General features: G+C 43.0%; 1 protein-coding gene and 1 pseudogene across 1 annotated transcript; both read left to right on the plus strand.

The window, feature by feature from the left end:
* The first annotated feature begins 508 nt into the window (after nucleotides 1-508).
* Nucleotides 509-4,859, plus strand: LOC106585311 (uncharacterized; annotated as a pseudogene).
* An 814-nt stretch (nucleotides 4,860-5,673) lies between these two features.
* Nucleotides 5,674-7,768, plus strand: LOC106585336 (uncharacterized). The gene is made up of 3 exons (XM_014171426.2): nucleotides 5,674-6,442; nucleotides 6,680-6,824; nucleotides 6,973-7,768. The coding sequence occupies exons 1-3, from the start codon at nucleotides 5,950-5,952 to the stop codon at nucleotides 7,316-7,318; spliced, it is 984 nt and encodes a 327-aa protein (XP_014026901.2). The 5' UTR covers nucleotides 5,674-5,949; the 3' UTR covers nucleotides 7,319-7,768.
* The last annotated feature ends 10,016 nt before the right edge of the window (nucleotides 7,769-17,784 follow it).

A 17,784-nucleotide genomic window follows, 5' to 3' on the forward strand; every position in this document is an offset into this window, starting at 1 on the left:
GAACTTCATTTGGAACAAGATTGTTGGGTAAGCTAAACATCAGCCAGCTGGTAGCTTGCTTGACATGGCACATGCTGCAAAGTGAAATTATGTTTTCCCGTAACTTTTGGGCTGTTCTGATCAGTTTGCTTTATTTTTTATTTTTTTTAAGTATCCAATTGCCAGCAGCAGTTGGTTCAATAGTGAATGCATGGCATATCAACATAAACACTATGCCTACCTATGCATTTTACCTAGGATATAACTCAAATTCGAATTAATCCACTCTTAATCTGACTTTATAAATGTAGGGCGAGGGATGAATGTGGAAGACAGCCTTTGAGCGAACCAGTATAACCCGCTGTCAGCTGTGGTTGAGATCACTGCCTGACTCAAGGTGGGACTGTCACCTTATCTGAGGTTCTATTCTCCTGTATTAAATTGGGCTTCTATCCTTAGTCGGCCATTCTATAGTCTCTACTTTTCTATTGGTATGGTGTTATGTAATTTTACACTGATTTGCAAATGCATGAACAACTTCTTGTATGATGGGTCAAAGGTGAGGGTGACTACAAGAGCTGGAATCTGCTATTTCTATCCTGAAGAGGTAGGGACATCAGAGATGTGGTCCCTAGATGAGATTATTGATACTAACTGCGTACCAAGAATGATCCCTGTTTTTATTGATGATGACGGCCCATAAGACATCTTCAAATGTTTGACGCTTACAGATAAAGTGCAATGGTCTGATACATTCACCCACATCTCAGATGTATAGACCATTGTAATGAGAATGCTCATCCACTAAACCAGTTAAAATGCCACAGGGTTGTTTAGTGATGTTTTTGTCTCTCCATCCCCCGTGTAGATGTCATAATTACTCTCCATGCTGCTGTCTCTCAGGCCTTAAGCTGTTATGTGGAAATACCAGACGTCAGTATCTGTGACTTCCTCGATCAGCTTATAAATCACTTTAGTTTTTATAATGGCCCTATCCGCCAGAGTTACCAGGTACAGTCATCTCTAACACTTATCTTAGCTGTTTACAGCAATCTGTCATATCCATATCAAATTGTATTAGTCACAAGCGCTGAATACAACAGATGTAGACCTTAGTGAAATGCTTACTTACGAGCCCTTAACCAACAATGCAGTTAAAAAAGTCTTAATTTCACATAGATGTGTGTTAATCAAGGATAATTTTTTTTGCTAATGCTAAATATGTCTCCCTCTGATTTGCCTTGCATTTAGATCTACAGTCAGGAAGATTTTGCAGTTCAATGGGAACAGTACCTCTACCACTTACAAGGAGGCTTCACTGAACTCCACTCTTCAGTTGCTTGAGCACCATTGACTCTACACATGTAAGTAATAAGGAGTTTGTTGATATATCGATACCTATTTCATTCATCTCTTATGTTTATTAACTTCTGGCCTAGCCTGGCAATATTTTCCTTGTTTCATGTGGGACATTTTGATTCTCAGATATTGACCCACTTCTCCTACTCAAGGCTGCCCTAATTCTGCAGGCCTGTCAGCGCTGCCCTCTAGTGTTACCTGGTTGTTTACTCTATCGGTGGAGGTAAACTGTCTGACCAAAGGACTAGAATAGTTAACCACAGATTAAAAAACAAGTCTTTGCTCCACAGGGTTGACAGCACACAGATGCCCCCTAATCTCACAGTGAAAGTCCTGCTTCATTTTTTAACCTTTATTTAACTAGGCAGGTCAGTTAAGAACAAATTCTTATTTACAATGACGGCCTAGGAACAGTGAACGACTGATTTTTACCTTGTCAGCTCAGGGATTCAAACTTGCAACCTTTCGGTTACAAGTTCAACGCTCTAACCACTAGGCTACCTGCCACCCCATGAAACTGAAATGTTCAACCAGTGGCTGATAATTTAGGTTCTTCTCTCCTTTGAGATTTTAGAAATCATCTTGTGATCATCTTAATTTGTTGAGGTTCCTTCTAAGTTGGGTTGTTGTAATATGCATCACTATCTGAATACAAAAGCTATGCTTTAGATTGTTTACAAAGTCAGCAGTTTAGGTAACAGGCCTTGCCATACATTTTTGCTTATACTTTGCCTTAGGTCCAGAGACCCGATGGACTGAGTTCTTCCAGCTCTTCCGGCAACACTCCTCTATTTAGCGCAGTGACCTCCACTGTGTTCCTGACCGCCACTGAACTACAGTATCTACTCTCCTCTCCTGTGTACAGAGCATCCAGGTACTTCACCCCCCTCAGGAAGAAACCCACCTCCATCCTCCACTGTAGAAACACTTTCCTTCGTAACACTTTATTTGGATAGTCCATCTGTAGATGCTTTACAGACTATCAGTAACATTTCAACTATCTATCTACTAACCTTAGCTCTAACCGTAACCTTACCAAGCAGTTGCTTATCAACGCATAGTTTGTTGATAGTATGACTATCCGGACTATCCAGATGAAGTGTGACCCTTTTCTGGTAAACACTCTTACTCGAGTGAGTTATGTGTTCCGTCCTGATACAGTAATCTCAAAGCCAAGTGAAAGTTAGGGTTAGACACGTTTGAAATATTCGCAACCCTGATGTGAGTGTAAATTGTTGAGAATCTTTGTCCTACAGATCCCGATCTACTCCAAGGGAGTGACCCCGGAAGTCCCGGCTCCCGTCAAGAACCCTATCTGACACACCGACCACTGATCCATCTGACCCGGACCCCACCCACTATCTCTCCGCTATCCCTCCACTAGTTGCTATTTAACCCAAGACCTTAATTTCACACTCCTGGCCCTCTCAGCCCCTCACCTATCAAGGTCGCTCCAGAGACCTCTCATCATACCTTGTCCAATGGAAAGCTGTCCCATGAGGTGGAAGAGAGTGTCACAGGAGGTTCGTACGACCACAGTTTTAACAACATAAAGGGTGGGAGCAATGAGTCAGGTCTTGCAGGAGAAGGCAAGTCAATGCAAAACAACGACAGACGTCACGTCAATGAACAGAATGGAGGTAGTATTGCACTGGGTGGAGAAAGGTCTGCAGCCCACAGGTTCAGCGGTGAGGAGTCCTGAGCGCCTGGCAGTCAGAGGATGGGGAATGTGGGAGATAAGGCGTTTAGGGTGAAGGAACGACACGGGAGTAAAGTCCAGCAGGTGGCTTGCCCCCCACCTCCCCCTTGCCCTGTGAGAACTCTACAGATGCCCCTTTTCTCCCCACGGCACTACCAGCACAGGGTGAGAGGGCTGGTACTGGCCCTACTGGTAGAGACACAATTCCACAGCGACACTGCAGCCACAAATGAAGTGGTGAGGAACTGTTGGGGAATATGGGAGGGATATGAATGTTTGTTCATGTATGAGTGTTCCACAAGAGATTCCCCTCTCTGGACAACCACATGTTCAACTGTTTGAAAATTAAATAGAATATCTCCACTATTGCCCTATATGTTATTACTGCAGTTTGATATTTTGTCAAACCATTTAATCAGCTAACACCCTTGTGGTTTATCCCCAGTATCTCAGAAGCCTGGCATCTCTGAATGGACTGGAGGCACATCTGAGGACTACTGCTCCGGGGGCCTCTGGCCCTCAGGGACACTACACACTGACTGTATACAGAACACGCTCACAAGTGAGGCTCTAATATTCTCAGAGCTCTCTGAAATGTTGTCAAACTACGGTATATTCCATAGCTCTATTTGTTTTCTCTAGCTGTCCTATCTGACTTTTACCTTTTTTCCTCTCTCTATTGGTCTGTTGCTTATGATATTTGTGGAACTCTGTCTCCCAGCGTTGACCTTACTGCTGGAGTGAGTAGTAAACTCAGTGCTTTGCAGTAGCTGATTGGGATGTTTTGGGACATTTTGTGGAGCTGTGGTGCCTTGTGAAAATGTGTTTTAGCTGATTGTGGAGTCTTGGGTCATTTGTAGTACTTAGTGGTGATTTGAGTTAGTAAGATGCTGTATAGTGTATATACCACCTCTGTCTTTTACTTTCATGGTCATCCATGTTTGTGTGGTATTTGTAATGAGTGCCTATGCTGTGTCCCTGCAGGCAACCTGTCTGGTAGGCCAGGACCATTCTTTTGTGAGAGCCACATCGCTGCTCCACTCGCATTTCTCTCACACTGAAGCTCTGCAGGAGGCTATTGTCAGGCCAGTATGACTGGCAGGGGGCTCTCTCAACATGCATTACTCCTCCTCAAGTCAGATGATGGGGGAGGGGGAACAGGCCATCATTATGCAGTTTGTATTATCTTAAAATAAATCCCTGAGTGTTTCCATTGAGTTGTAATGTGTCTTACGTTTATAATACAGGAGTGCGGGTGCAGCTGTGTACGGGACTCGCAGTGTGGCCCAGGAGATGTACTTCCTGCGGCAAGGCGGAGCGGTGAGAAACTCGGGCATCCCGGACCGCCAGGACAATGCTTTCTCTCTGCCCAGCAAGGCCCGACACAGATTACTGAAACACAGGGTTAACCTGCTCTGACTGTGACAAGAAGTTCCACCAGAACCACTGTCTACTCAGTCACTTCTCTGAATATGGATCTCTCTAAATTAATTTCAAACAATGAACTTACTGAACATTTTTCTAAGATAAACACTGTGTAAAGAGTTTTAGGAAGTACAATTATTTACACGAGCATTGGTCAAGTCCTATAGTGTGTTGTATTAATGTGCAGAGGACCATGATCTCTGTCAACACTGCAAAGACATTTTGCACAATATATAATGAAATTCCAAACCAACACACCACATGAAATATGAGCTTATAGAGATGTTGTGTAACAAATATTCAATGTACAAACATCATGGCTGCTGGGTTTCCTAATCACTGTAATCCTTTTCATTTGGATAAAGATAATCAGCTACCACTGAATCCTTCACCACCACCCACAATGTATATATCTTTTTTGGAATATTATGTTGTACCTAATGACATACCATATGTAGGAAAAACGTATTGTATATAATTACAGATATCATGTAATATTTTGTCCTGAGAGTATACTCTTGGGTTTTCAGTGTAGAGTTGATTTTGACCACCTCTGAAATCAAGCCAAAAGCCATTGAATACACTAAATGTGATATTCTCCGATTAATGCGGCACATGAATCATTTGCCAATAATATTCTGTAAGGTTGTTTACAAAGATTGACTATGTTTGTAACAACAACAAAGATAATGAATGGCTGATTCTTAACACACAAAAAATGCCTTGGTCAAAAAAATGTTTTGGTCATATGGCAAGCATTTTCCTTCCAAGCATTGCAAATACATTCATTCAAATATGATTATTTATCATATATCCACTCTAAATTAACACCGATGTATGGATATTGTCTTCTCTAAATGAGCTGCACATTGTAGTCTAAACTACAGGGGCAATCGTGGTCCCTATAGTGCCACAACCATAGTAGTACTGTAGCATCAGGCACACAGCTCAAGCTAAGCATAAATACGGCGCCCACAGTACTTTACAAACACTAAAGTACGAACACTCGCCCCAATTGTTATCATGGTAATTATATTGCTTTGGGTGAAGGGGACGAACAATGCCTAAATGTAAGTTTTCATGAAATTTAAGATAGCTGGACTCTACGTGCGTAAATATATCCAAATAGAAAGTAACCTCTGTTTCTGTGCCTAGTGTCCTGGAAATAAGTAGTCTCGAAAACCCAACCCTAAGAAACAATCACTGTGTTGCCTATGGTTGGGTTTTCGAGACTATCAAATGAGACCTTTCTTGATGGTCCAAATAGTGTAATTAGGGTCATTAGATACGCGGTAGCTGAATTTGAATGACTGGAGTCGGTGTTTTCGGAGTGCCTTATTATGCAAACTCATTTTATGGGTCAGTGGGGTGCAAATGGGTAGTTAGGGGCACGAACAAAACAGGGGGGTGGAGAAACAGAATTAAAATTCTAAGTGGCAGAATGCCCCATTGTCAGTGGAGGGGCATACCATATAAACCACGCAGATATGCGATCCTTTTCAGATACACCGCACCACTGGACGGAGCTGGTACAACTAGTGGAGCTCCCCAACTACGGACCCATCACCATGGCTTCTACCACATGCTCTTGGATTGCCTTCATTTTCTTATCTGTGTCTACTAATTTCATTGGAGTACAGTGTCGCGCGGTGCAGGAGATACTGTCAAAGTCCTCCGCTTTTCAGGATGGTCCCAATACTTTAACCACAGATATCTTGAGACGATGGCGACGGGAGAGCGATGAGACGCAGCGGCAACATTGCGCATTGTTGTCAGCGCCTTGGATGGAAACCAGCGCGTACCCGATGGAATTGGCACTGCTACATCGTCTCCGGGTGCGTTCAATGGCCCAAGGAGGTTTACGGCGCACAGTCTTTCCTGAGCAACCACTATTCCATTTTGTCAGACGCGTCTATCATTGCTGTCAGTTAGGTTTTCATTGCAGAGGCGTCAAAGGGATTCAGGGTAGTATCAGTGGAGGTAAGAATCTAAATCCTAAGTCATTTGAAGTAGATTCTTAGCCATGTATTAAGAGTACTCTTGGACTAAATTAGTATTTAGGCCTACTGTAGAGAATCTCCATTTTAAAGTGCCTTTAGACTTGGTTTTATAGAATATATAAATGATTCTACTAAGGAATGTGGCCACTGTCACATTCTCAGTAGTGCTTATTTCATTTAGGCCTTACATTCTTTTGTTGATCTTTTCCCACCCTAGATACAGATTTGGAGTTCCTTCTCAGTCAGGATGTTCTGTCAGTGACAGTCATGAGAGCTGAGATTCATCTCTATGTGTTGAATCCTCAACACCTGAACATAGAGCCTGTTCTTCCATACATGGCAAAACGCAAGCTTCCCACACGGTAAGAGTCCTGGTTGACATGATGGCACACTCACTTAGCTGTCATACCTCAACTTTTTATATGACTTTATTCCATATCTATGGAAACTGAAAGTTGTAATTATTAGGCTAAAGTACTTTGGGTCCTGTCTTAACCTTTTATTCCACAGATACCGTTTTGGGTCAAAGGAGAATGTCCTGGAGCTTCGAGTGGATCTGCTGTTCCTATTCCAAGGTCTTCAGGAGGCAGCTGGTGGTGCCAGAGGGGAGCCAAGTCTGGTTGACATGCGGAAAGTGGGGGAGCTTTCAAGCGGGGGTCCACGAGAAAGGCAAGGAGCTCCATGGTCTCTGCAGGACACCAATGCTGATCTGTTGGGGAAGGGGGTGGGCCCCCTGCTGACGGCCATGGAGCTGGGCCTGGCCCTGAATTGTGACAGGGGGGGAGTGGAGGTGTCTTGTGAGCACAATGGAGTCCACCTATTACACGCTCCATTCATTGCTCTCTCCTACAGATAAAGATGACACAAACCAGGATTGTACACACTATGACATTTTACCTTGAGTTGCACCATGACCCCATCTCCATGTTGTCTCTAATGTCCTCAAGTCTATGAAGCTGCATTTATCTCTCGGAGGGCAACATGTCAACTTTTATTATTGATATGTGAAGGAAGTGGATCTGATGTCTTAACTACATAACTTTTGCAATAACCCTTTGCAAAATAAAACATTGTCTTTAATGTTATGATGCAAAATATATTTTTTTATATACATAATACCCCAACGTGTATGTGGTTCTGTGCACTTCAGCAAATGCTTGAATATATTAACTTATCAGTGTTGTGTTTTGTAAGAAAGAAATACATTTGTAAAGATGTAAATAGTGTATATTATCACATATGTTTATTGGAAAATTGTTTTTGGTTTTCCTTTATTGAAACTCAATTTATAAAATGTGTGAAACTATGGGTGGTGTCTTTTTGTTGTTGCATTAACCTAAAGCGGTTGATAAAGGAGTAAAGTCCTTTACAATGTGACCACCGTAGCTTTATCTTGTTTCTTATGTATCTGTGTTCCTTGTTTTCCTCTGCAGTTCTCAAGTTACAGGTGGTGGTTTCCTCTCTCAGCCGAAAGACTACCAGATCAAAATAATGACCTTGTCTTGCTAGACTTTACAACTTTTGACAGTTGGTGTGAAAAACGTGGTGCAGAAAAACCTCCACCCTGGACCACTATCATCAGAAACCAACAACTAGCAAATACTGTGCATCTATGCTCAGTTGCTGAAACTTTCTTGTGCATGGTCTGGCTAATAAACGGTTATGACGAAAAAGAAAAAAACACTTGTCAATTTAAACTACATTTCAGTCAATGGGCAAAACAATGCATATCGAGTTAAACATGTAAATGGTATTACAGTAGTAATTTATTCTCTTGGGAGAAGCCAAGCAAAAGGTTGCCTGTACTCGCACGCCTCACAGCATGCATCTGCACAGTACAATTATTTTGGTAAACGTAAGCGATGGGTTTATCATGATGTCAATCTTAAACCCCACCATCCGCAACTTGTCATTCGTTAAATTACACAACACGGAAGAATACATCTATTTTCATTGACATTTGTGGAACGAGGTGTGACTGAATCCCAGGTAAAATATCTCGTATTCACAAGTCTGAAGTTCTCTCTTCTGTCGCCTACAGATCACACTTTCATCACAGATATTTGCTTTGTTAAGTTTGCGTATCAGATCGAAGTAATCTGTCACTGGTAGATGACCGAGCCACTCTACACTGCAGCCAAAATAGCAATGTATCGAGTGCACGGTGACCATGGCGCTGCACTGTCCAGCCTTGGTTTCTCAGGTATTGATGAAGGGAATTAGTCCAGATTGTGTAGTAAAATATGCAATTGCATGTGTAACAGTGTAGGTTCCGTCCCTCTCTTCGCCCCAGGGACCCTTGCACACATCAACAACTGACACCCACGAAGCATCGTTACCCATCGCGCCACAAAAGCCGCAGCCCTTGCAACGCAAGGGGAAACCCTACTTCAGGTCTCAGAGCGAGTGACGTCACCGATTGAAACGCTATTAGCGCGCACCACCGCTAACTAACTAGCCATTTCACATCGGTTACACATACACTTGAAAGGGGGTTGTAGCCCACTATGCTAGACTTGTAGAACTACCTAGGTTTACGATCGCGTTTTAGATTCATGTCAGAGATTAACGTTATAGCCTGACATTAGATGTGTGATATTGTGGTACGAACTACTACTGTTGTCTTTAAACAAGCCAATTAACCCCAAATAACTACATTCATAAAAGTAATTTTAGAAAAAAATATTCGGTGAAATATCTGAATGCCCACACTGTAATTGTGTTCCTGTACTGTCAGAAAATCCACTAAAGACTCGTCTTGTCTGCTTTGCCCTTCATCACCACTCTAGAGAATCGAGGGGAAAGAGCAGTGGTGTAAAGTACTTAAGGGAAACTACTTTAAAGTACTACTTAAATAGTATTTTGGGGGCTATCTGCACTTTACTATTTATATTTTTGACAACTTTTACTTTTTTACTCCATACATTTTCCCTGACACCCAAAAGTACTCGTTACATTTTGAATGCTTAGCAGGACAGGAACATTGTCTAATTCACACACTTAGCAAGATAACATCCCTAGGGCCTCTGATCTGGCAGACTCACTAAACACAAATGCTTAGTTTGTTAATTATTTCTGAGTGATGAACTGCGCCCCTGGCTAGCCATAAATAATAATAATTTAAAACAGAAAATCGTATCGTCTGGTTTGCTCAATATAAGAAATGTTAAATTATTTATACTTAAGTACATTTCAAACCAAATACTTTTAGACTTAGTATTTTAGTATTTTTAAAGTAGTATTTCACTGGGTGACTTTCACATTTACTTGAGTCATTATCTTTTAAGGTATCTTTACTTTTACTCAAGTATGAAAATTGAGAAAGAGTGCCATGTTTTCTGAACTGTTTGCATGTGGGAGGTAAGACAGACCAACTTCCCATTGCATGAACAACTTGTAACTGATGTTTGGGATGTAAAAGTGACACGAACACAAACGGCATACCAATACAGTGCATTCGGAAAGTATTCAGACCCCTTGACTTTTCCCACATTGTTACATGACAGCCTTATTCTAAAATTGATTAAATAGACGTCCCTTGAGCTCTGTCAGAGTGACCATCGTGTTCTTGGTCACCTCCCTGACCAAGGCCCTTCTCCCCCAATTGCTCAGTTTGTCCGGTCGGCCAGCTCTAGGAGCTCTTGGTGGTTCCAAACTTCTTCCATTTAAGAATGATGGAGGCTCCTGTGTTCTTGGGGACCTTCAATGCTGCAAACATTTTTGGTACCCTTCCCCAGATTTGTGCCTCGGCACCATCCTGTCTCTGAGCTCTACGGACAATTCCTTTTACCTCATTGCTTGGTTTTTGCTCTGACATGCACTGTCAACTGTGGGACCTTATATAGACAGGTGGGTGCCTTTCCAAATCATGTTCAATTAATTGAATTTACCATAGGTTGACTCCAATCAAGCTGTAGAAACTTCTCAAGGATGATCAATGGAAACAGGTTGCACCTGAGCTCAATTTCGAGTCTCATAGCAAAGGGTCTGAATACTTATGTAAATAAGTTATTTCTGTTTTTTATTTGTTATAAATTAGCATACATTTCTAAACCTGGTTTCACTTTGTCATTATGGGGTATTGTGCGTAGATTGATGAGGAAAAAATGTATTCAATCAGTTTTAGAATAAGGCTGTAATGTAACAAAATGGGGAAAAGTCAAGGGGTCTGAATACTTTCCCAAGGCACTGTATCAGTGGAGGCTGCTGAGGGGAGGACAGCTCACAATAATGGCTGGAACGGAGAAACGATGTATTTAATACCAAGTGACCCTAACCCTAAAATTACTCTATTGCTACTCGCAGTGACTCTCATCTGAGGGAAGCCACCGTAAATCCCAAGACACTACAGGTAGGTCTGTTACTGGGCTGATACTGGGCTCCTGACAGAATAGCACCTGCTGCTTCAATGCAGCTCTTGTAGTGTGAATGCAGCTCAGTTTGGAGCGAATTAAAACAAAGCAAATAAAATATGGGACAAATGAAATGTACATAAATAGTTGTTATTTCTGTTATGTTTGTAATTAATACACAATGTTACTTCTGCTCTTTTGTATATTTTTTAAAAGCAAAATAATACTCTCTTCACAATGGGATTGGATAAACTATTAGCATCCGTTGCTATATCAAAGGTGTAATAACCTAATGCATCGAATTCTGGAGATCATTACAGCCTAAATTACGTTCATTTCATCCTCACTATGCAAACATAGCTGATTTCTGCAACAATTTAGCTGTTTAAAAGAGTTTTGTTTAGCTAATAAGATGCAAACGGTACTTCAAACTACTTTTGGGTACAACATGACATCCATGTCTTAAAAGTTGCAGAATAGGTGCCGGAGAAGAATACAGACATTTTACGTGTCCCCAACCGATTATGTTTCTTTGTTCGTTTATTTGCGTTTTTTGTAACTTATTTTTGTTACTTATTTTGTACATAATGTTGCCGCTACCGTCTCTTATGACCGAAAATAACTTCTGGACATCAGGACAGTGATTACTCACCACAGACTGGCAGAATCCTTTTTTTCCTTTAACGAGTCTGACGAGCCCGACGCAAATTAAATACTGGTTTCTCGGGAACAGGTCCAGATCCATGTGATTTCCCCGAAGAGGAGGCGGAGAAAAAGGGGCCAGAGGGCGGGCTACCTTCTGAGAATTCGTAGGCGATCAAATAAACCCCCACTTCCTTCCATTCTGCTAGCAAACGTGCAATCTTTGGAGAATAAAATCGATGACCTACGCGCAAGTTTAAACTACCAACGGGACATTCAAAACTGTAATATCTTATGCTTCACGGAGTCGTGGCTGAACGACGACACTATCAACATACAGGTGGCTGTACACCACATCCGTCACTGGCTTCATCAATAAGTGCATCGATGACGCCGTCCCCACAGTGACCGTACATACCCCAACCAGAAGCCATGGATTACAGGCAACATCCGCACTGAGCTAAAGGTTAGAGCTACCAATTTCAAGGAGCGGGACTCTAACCTGGAAGCTTATAAGAAATCCCGCTATGCCCTCCGACGAACCATCAAACAGGCAAATCATCAATATAGGACTAAGATCGAATCGTACTACACCGGCTCTGATGCTCGTTGGATGTGGCAGGGCTTGCAAACCATTACAGACTACAAAGGGAAGCACAGCCGAGAGCTGCCCATTGACACGAGCCTACAAGACGAGCTAAATTAATTCTATGCTCACTTCGAGGCAAATAACACTGAAACCTGGATGAGAGCACCAGCTGTTCCCGGAAGACTGTGTGATCATGCTCTCCGCAGCCAATGTGAGTAAGACATTTAAACAGGTCAACATTCACAAGGCCGCAGGGCCAGACGGATTACCAGGACGTGTACTGTGAGCATGCGCTGACTAACTGGCAAGTGTCTTCACTGACATTTTCAACCTCTCCCTGTCCGAGTCTGTAATACCAACATGTTTTAAGCAGACCACCATAGTGCCTGTGCCCAAGAACACTAAGGTGACCTGCCTAAATGACTACTGACCCGTAGCACTCACGTCTGTAGCCATGAAGTGCTTTGAAAGGCTGGTCATGACTCACATCAACACCATTATCCCAGAAACCCTAGATCCACTCCAATTTGCATACCGCCTGATGCAATCTCTGCACTCCACACTGCCCTTTCCCACCTGGACAAAAGGAAAACCAATTCATTGTCTACAGCTCAGCGTTCAACACCATAGTGCCCTCAAAGCTCATCAATAAGCTAAGGACCCTGGGACTAAACACCTCCCTCTGCATCTGGATCCTGGACTTCCTGACGGGCCGCCCCCAGGTGGTAAGGGTAGGTAACAACATACCCGCCACGCTGATCCTCAACACAGTCCCCTCCTGTACTCCCTGTTCACTGATGACTGCACGGCCAGGCACGACTCCAACACCATCATTAAGTTTGCCGATGACACAACAGTGGTAGGCCTGATCACCAACAACGAAGAGACAGCCTATAGGGAGTAGGTCAGAGACCTGACCGTGTGGTGCCAGGACAACAACCTCTCCTTCAACGTGATCAAGACAAAGGAGATGATTATGGACTACAGGAAAAAGAGAACCGAGCATGCTCCCATTCTCATCGACGGGGCTGCAGTGGAGCAGGTTGAGCGCTTCAAGTTCCTTGGTGTCCATATCACCAACAAACTAACATGGTCCAAGCACACCAAGACAGTCGTGAAGAGCGCACAACAAAACCTATTCCCCCTCAGGAGACTGAAACGATTTGGCATGGGTCCTCAGATCCTCAAAAGGTTCTACAGCTGCAGCATCTACAGCTGCACCATCCTGACTGATTGCATCACTGCCTGGTATGGCAACTGCTCGGCCTCCGACCGCAAGGCACTACAGAGGGTAGTGCATACGGCCCAGTACATCACTGGGGCCAAGCTTCCTGCCATCCAGGACCTCTATACCAGGCAGTGTCAGAGGAAGGCCCTAAAAATGGTCAAAGACTCCAGCCACCCTAGTCATAGACTGTTCTCTCTGCTACCGCACGGCAAGCGGTACCGGAGCGCCAAGTCTAGGTTCAAGAGGCTTCTAAACAGCTTCTACCCCCAAGCCATAAGACTTCTGAACAACTAATCAAATGGCTACCCAGACTATTTGCATTCCCCCCTCTTTTACACCGCTGCTACTCTCTGTTGTTATCATCTATGCATAGTCACTTCAATAACTCTACCTACATGTTCATATTACCTCAACTAACCGATGCCCCCACACATTGACTCTGTACCGGTACCCCCTGTATATAGTCTCGCTATTGTTATTTTACTGCTGCTTTTTAATTACTTGTTACTTTTATTTCTTATCCATATTTTTTTGAAACTGCATTGTTAGTTAGGGGCTCGTAAGTAAGCATTTCACTGTAAGGTCTACACCTGTTGTATTTGGCGCATGTGACTAATACAATTTGATATAGCAAAGAAAACTTGTAATCTGTTTGACACATTGTTACTTATCTTACAGATCACAGTCAGCTAATTTCCCCTCCATTCATATGCAAATATGTTTGATTCATTTACTGGCTTGTCTGGCTGACATATTTTTATTTTAAGCTACACAGAAATAATATTTTACTAGGCCTCTATTATGCTTCATTCTTTCTCTCTCGCATAGCTCATTAATACACCCTCGTGGTTGAATATATCTATTGTAGGTTCCAAGATAGAACAATGAATAATGTTGAACTAACAAATACCATCAAGGGATACCTTACAAATTACAGTAATGAACACCTTGTGAAACAGCTGTGAAAACCAGCCTGGCAATATTTAAGATTTAAATATAAACTTTGACCTTTTTAAGGGTACAGTTGCGTCATTAATTTATTTTCACAGATTTTGTTGTTGTTGTACACTCACATTGCAAACATATACTGAAATCTGGTGAGTTGAATAGAGAGGAGGTGGGTGCTGTGTGAGTGCGAGGTTCTGACTGTCACTTGTTCTCAACAGGCAGCCAGTCTCGGAAAGGGGACTTGAAGAGGGATACTGCAAAGTCTAGGCACTGCTGCCCTCTTTGTTCTGAGTGTTTTCAGTGCTAGTGTTTTCAGTGCTAGTGTTTTTAATTCGTCTTTGTATCTCACATTATGTGCCCAGTATGATAGAGCAGTATGAGAACTTTCTTAGCAGATGATAACAACAAGACAATAACAGTAGCTGTAGATGATGTAATGAAAAGTTGGAGGGTGGTTGGTAATGAAGGACATCAGGTAGATCCACGTCTGGGTGTTGGGCAGAACCCCTAGGTCCTGGAGAACAGGAGCAGAGTTAAAGGGAACAGGGTAGGAGACTGCGACATAAACAAGAAAACACACAGGTTACTCTTTAGTTGAGAATATTTGATGGATTAGTGCAGTGTCATAAATGGGAGATATGTACTTTTCAACAGTTTTTGAAGGTATAGCCTATCTCAAGCTGGTCCCCCTCCGACTCTGAGCACAGAGAATCAGACTGATCTGAACTCGCTGGTTCTGGTGGATGGGATACCTCCTGGGTGGCTCAGACAGTCAATGGTCCTAAAGTCATTTTGAGAGGTAAATTGAAGAGGTACATTTTTATAACCTTAGCATAACTACCCTAACCACCTTCAAATCCTGAAAAGGTTCTATAGCTGTACCATTGAGAGCATATTGACTGGCTGCATCACTGCTTGGTATGGTAATAGCACTGCACTCGATCGCATGGTGCTACAGAGTGTTGTGAGGACAGCCCAGTACATTACTGGGGCTGAGCTCCCTGCCATCCAGGACCTCTATTTCAGGCGGTGTGAAAAGAAGGCCCAGAAAATCGTCAAAGACTTCAACCACCCAAGCCATAAACTTTTCTCTGCTGTCGCACGGCAAGAGGTACCAGTACATCAAGTCTGACACCAACAAGCTCTTGAACAGCTTCTATCCCCAAGCAATATGACTGATAAATACTTAACAAAATAGCAAAACGGGCCGAGTTTACCTTGAATCTTTATTGACCTCTTCCCATGGCGGTCTTGTGGGTCTGGTTGGTTCGTTCATCCAAACCTGGAGGAGGGGGTAAGAAAGGGATATATATTGGCAATGTAAGATATTGAAATATGTATGATTATGTACCATGGTAAAAGAAATATTAATTGTAAAATAAGCTAAAATCAAATCAAATCAAATTTATTTAAATAGCCCTTCGTACATCAGCTGATATCTCAAAGTGCTGTACAGAAACCCAGCCTAAAGCCCCAAACAGCAAGCAATGCATGTGAAAGAAGCACGGTGGCTAGGAAAAACTCCCTAGGAAAAACTCCCTAGAAAGGCCAAAAACCGAGGAAGAAACCTAGAGAGGAACCAGGCTATGAGGGGTGGCCAGTCCTCTTCTGGCTGTGCAGGGTGGATATTATAACAGAACATGGTCAAGATGTTAAAATGTTCATAAATGACCAGCATGGTCAAATAATAATAATCATAGTAGTTGTCGAGGGTGCAACAAGCACGTCCGGTGAACAGGTCAGGGTTCCATAGCCGCAGGCAGAACAGTTGAAACTGGAGAAGCAGCACAGCCAGGTGGACTGGGGACAGCAAGGAGTCATAATACCATGTAGTCCTGAGGCATGGTCCTAGGGCTCAGGTCCTCCGAGAGAAAGACAGAAAGAGAGAATTAGAGAGAGCATATTTAAATTCTCATAGGACACCGGATAAGACAAGAGAAATACTCCAGATGTAACAGACTGACCCTAGCCCCCCGACACATAAACTACTGCAGCATAAATACTGGAGGCTGAGACAGAAGGGATCAGAAGACACTGTGGCCCCATCCAATGATACCCCCGGACAGGGCCAAACAGGCAGGATATAACCCCACCCACTTTGCCAAAGCACAGCCCCTACACAACTAGAGGGATGTCTCCAACCACCAACTTACCGTCCTAAGACAAGGCCGAGAATAGCCCACAACGATCTCCGCCATGGCACAACCCAAGGGGGGGGCGCCAACCCAGACAGGAAGACCACGTCAGTGACTCAACCCACTCAAGTGACGCACCCCTCCCATGGACGGCATGGAAGAACACCAGTAAGCCAGTGACTCAGCCCCTGTAAAAGGGTTAGAGGCAGAGAATCCCAGTGGAAAGAGGGGAACCGGCAAGGCAGAGACAGCAAGGGCGGTTCGTTGCTCCAGCCTTTCCGTTCACCTTCACACTCCTGGGCCAGACTATACTTAATCATAGGACCTACTGAAGAGATAAGTCTTCAGTAAAGACTTAAAGGTTGAGACTGAGTCTGCATCTCTCACATTGGTAGGCAGACCATTCCATAAAAATTGAGCTCTATAGGAGAAAGCCCTACCTCCAGCCGTTTGCTTAGAAATTCTAGGGACAATTAGGAGGCCTGCGTCTTGTGACCGTAGCGTACGTGTAGGTATGTACGGCAGGACCAAATCGGAAAGATAGGTAGGAGCAAGCCCATGTAATGCTTTGTAGGTTAGCAGTAAAACCTTGAAATCAGCCCTTGCCTTAACAGGAAGCCAGTGTAGGGAGGCTAGCACTGGAGTAATATGATCAAATTTTTTGGTTCTAGTCAGGATTCTAGCAGCCGTATTTAGCACTAACTGAAGTTTGTTTAGTGCTTTATCCGGGTAGCCGGAAAGTAGAGCATTGCAGTAGTCCAGCCTAGAAGAAACAAAAGCATGGATTAATTTTTCTGCGTCATTTTTGGACAGAAAGTTTCAGATTTTCGCAATGTTACGTAGATGGAAAAAAGCTGTCCTTGAAACAGTCTTGATATGTTCTTCAAAAGAGAGATCAGGGTCCAGAGTAACGCCGAGGTCCTTCACAGTTTTATTTGAGACGACTGTACAACCATCCAGATTAATTGTCAGATTCAACAGAAGATCTCTTTGTTTCTTGGGACCTAGAACAAGCATCTCTGTTTTGTCCGAGTTTAAAAGTAGAAAGTTTGCAGCCATCCACTTCTTTATGTCTGAAACACAGGCTTCTAGCGAGGGCAATTTTGGGGCTTCACCATGTTTCATTGAAATGTACAGCTGTGTGTTGTCCGCATAGCAGTGAAATTTAACATTATGTTTTCGAATGACATCCCCAAGAGGTAAAATATATAGTGAAAACAATAGTGGTCCTAAAACGGAACCTTGAGGAACACCGAAATTTACAATTGATTTGTCAGAGGACAAACCATTCACAGAGACAAACTGATATCTTTCCGACAGATAAGATCTAAACCAGGCCAGAACTTGTCCATGTAGACCAATTTGGGTTTCCAATCTCTCCAAAAGAATGTGGTGATCGATGGTATCAAAAGCGGCACTAAGATCTAG

The sequence above is a fragment of the Salmo salar genome, chromosome ssa24 (assembly GCF_905237065.1).
Source record: "Salmo salar chromosome ssa24, Ssal_v3.1, whole genome shotgun sequence".
NCBI lineage: Eukaryota > Metazoa > Chordata > Actinopteri > Salmoniformes > Salmonidae > Salmo > Salmo salar.

Coding starts and splice junctions, on each gene's coding strand:
- LOC106585336 (XM_014171426.2), top strand. CDS start 5,950: ATGCGATCCTTTTCAGATACACCGCACCACTGGACGGAGCTGGTACAA. Junction 6,443..6,679: donor TCAGGGTAGTATCAGTGGAG/GTAAGAATCTAA, acceptor TTCCCACCCTAG/ATACAGATTTGGAGTTCCTT. Junction 6,825..6,972: donor AAACGCAAGCTTCCCACACG/GTAAGAGTCCTG, acceptor TTTATTCCACAG/ATACCGTTTTGGGTCAAAGG.